This window comes from Hemibagrus wyckioides, linkage group LG06 (assembly GCF_019097595.1).
Source record: "Hemibagrus wyckioides isolate EC202008001 linkage group LG06, SWU_Hwy_1.0, whole genome shotgun sequence".
Lineage (NCBI taxonomy): Eukaryota > Metazoa > Chordata > Actinopteri > Siluriformes > Bagridae > Hemibagrus > Hemibagrus wyckioides.
Window position 1 is genome coordinate 1,101,899 of NC_080715.1, and position 2,674 is coordinate 1,104,572.

At 39.0% G+C, this 2,674-nt stretch overlaps 1 protein-coding gene across 1 annotated transcript; it reads left to right on the forward strand.

The window, feature by feature from the left end:
- The first annotated feature begins 586 nt into the window (after positions 1-586).
- Positions 587-1,690, forward strand: LOC131354865 (snaclec coagulation factor IX/factor X-binding protein subunit B-like). The gene is made up of 2 exons (XM_058392941.1): positions 587-1,338; positions 1,454-1,690. The coding sequence occupies exon 1, from the start codon at positions 620-622 to the stop codon at positions 1,334-1,336; it is 717 nt and encodes a 238-aa protein (XP_058248924.1). The 5' UTR covers positions 587-619; the 3' UTR covers positions 1,337-1,338; positions 1,454-1,690.
- Positions 1,691-2,674: the final 984 nt, after the last annotated feature.

Consider the following 2,674-nt stretch of genomic DNA (forward strand, 5'->3'; position numbering starts at 1 on the left):
CCTCTAACTGCTGGGTGCTGTTGGAGTTTAGAAGAAAACTCAAGACAAACATCTTAGAGTCAGATGCCAGTCTAGCTCAAAGCTCTGCAGCCTGAGACAGTGTGAGGGAAACTGGCCAGATGGCTAGTGTCCATGCTAGGCTAACAGATTGTCCAGTCAGAACAGCTGCCATGGGAGTTATTGTTACTGTGGCTGTGTACATTCCCTTAGCAGTCAATGCTACATGAACTGTATGGAGCTTTCAGTGAACTACAATCTGCTCACTGCTTTTTCCATTTATATCACCTTTTGCTTGGTTCATAATAATATAATGGTTAATTTCTTCATTTCCCTTTAGAGATATATCTTTACCATCTTGGTAATTACACCAGGTAGGTTAATGAGTCTAATACAGAGAGGTACACTGTTAAGTACATAGACCTTGAAAGTACATATAAGAGCAACTCACACAATCTAAATGTAGAAGGAGGGACTTTAAACAAAACAGTGCTCCATAAAAGGATGTTAGATGTCCCCTTATTTGCCTGTGTTGTAACTGAAGGCAGGTTTCAGCTGAGATCTAATGCTGAATCTAGTGCTTCACACACCCGAGCAAAGATCTACAGAACTCCAGTACATAATGGCAGAGATGAATTCATTTTTCTGTTTTTCTTTTCTTCTGGTAATTTGTGGCATGGCTACTGGTCTGACAAAAGAATATATTTACATCAGTGATCCAAAGAACTGGTATGATGCTCAGACCTACTGCAGGGAAAACTATAAAGATCTTGCAACCATCACTTCTAATGAGGAACAGCAGAGACTTATAAAGTCCCCAGGAAAGTCCTGGTTAGCTGGTTGGATTGGGCTGAATAAAGAGACACTCACCTGGAAATGGTCTGATGGAGAACTGACAAACTACTATCACTGGCAGTACACACTGCCCATCATAAACTATGATTGTATTGCTACGTATTCAAATGGATGGAATGACTATTTGTGCTTGACACCTTCACCCTTCTTTTGCTATAGAAACTGGGTCTTGGTGAAAGAGAAGAAAACATGGGAGGAAGCTCAAGAGTACTGTAGGATGAACTACAATGTCTTGGCATCTCAAACTTCTGCAATGCAAGAACTGGCTAAAATAGAGGCTGGGCAATCTGAGACCGTTAGCGTGTGGCTCGGCCTGCGCTTCCTTGATGGAAAATGGTTCTGGTTGAACAAGGAGTCACCGAACAGCTCGGTCTCACTGCCGCCGTGTCCAGCCCAAAATTACCACTGTGGAGCTCGCAACATCTACACACAGGCCTGGGAGAACAGACACTGCAACGAGAAGCTTAATTTCATCTGCTACTGAAGGTGAGTAACGTGTTGTAAATATGCAACAATAGAAACTATTTCCCTTAATCCTTTAACCTTAATATCAAACTACAAGCAATCAGACATGTCAGAGTTTTACTTTCTCCCTGAACAGAGGTTTCCAGATGTAGGCGAGCAGAAGAATGTGTGCAAGAAACAGAAGAATTCATCCAGAGCTGTGAGTGATATGCTGTAGAGTTGGTTTGCTTTAGTGATATTTTAATATACTGTATTTAATCCTAATTCAGATATGTGAGTTATACACCACTCTGATTCACTGAACAGTGAATGAAATAATTGTAATTGTTTTAGTTTAGTCATTTTCTCTCCTTGAATATGAATGTGTAAAATCATGTAAAATAAATTTATAAAATAAAATAAATAAAGTTTCATGTAGAATTGTTAAGTTCACTTGTTAAGGTTAATAATAATGTAGAGGTTAATAAAGGTTTAAGCCATGACCTTTGCACAAGTTTATTATTTGTCCAAAAAGCAAATATTTGCAAGACTGCAAATGCACTTCACTGCAGATCTGAATGTTTGGACAAGCCTCAAGAAATCTTTGTACTGCTTCTTTAGCCTTCTTTACATAACAAATCCAGTGGAGATGTTTTAAACACTGACAGCGTCCGGTAAGGAAATGCTCCTGGTCAACCACCTTGTATATGTTAGATATTCTGTAGCTATGGTAATGATGATAATAATCACAGTTTCATCTGAAAATTCATCAGAACTTGTTATAAATATATGACAGGGCTGCAGTGAATCTCATAAATACAGAAACGTAAGGAAATGAGGATGAGGTTCCCTTCTGAGCCTGGTTCCTCTCAAGGTTTCTTCCTCAGATCATCTCAGGGAGTTTTTCCTCACCACCGTCACCACAGGCTTCTCATTAGGGATAAAATAATAACTTAACTTTAAACTTTATCATTTTTCTCTGTGTTTCTATATGTCTGTAAAGCTGCTATGAGACAATGCCCTGTGTTAAAGTGCTATAGAAATAAACTGAAAAGTGTGTGAGTGCACTTAACTATTTAACAGATTCCAGATTAGCTCACTTGTTGTTTATTATAGAATTTGTAATAAAGATTGTGGTATTAAAGCTGATAAGAACGTGAACTCATTGATGTGAGGTGGTCTTCTCTACTCTCTGTCCCTTCCCTGTTTAAGGAGTGACATCATAATCGCTCCTGACCTCAGATCAGTTCATCTACTAAATATACATTATATTGCCAAAAGTTTTGGGACATCTGTCTTTACCTGCACATGAGTGTAATATGGAGTTGCCCCGCCCTTTGCAGCTATAACAGCTTCAACTCTTCTGGGAAGGATTTCC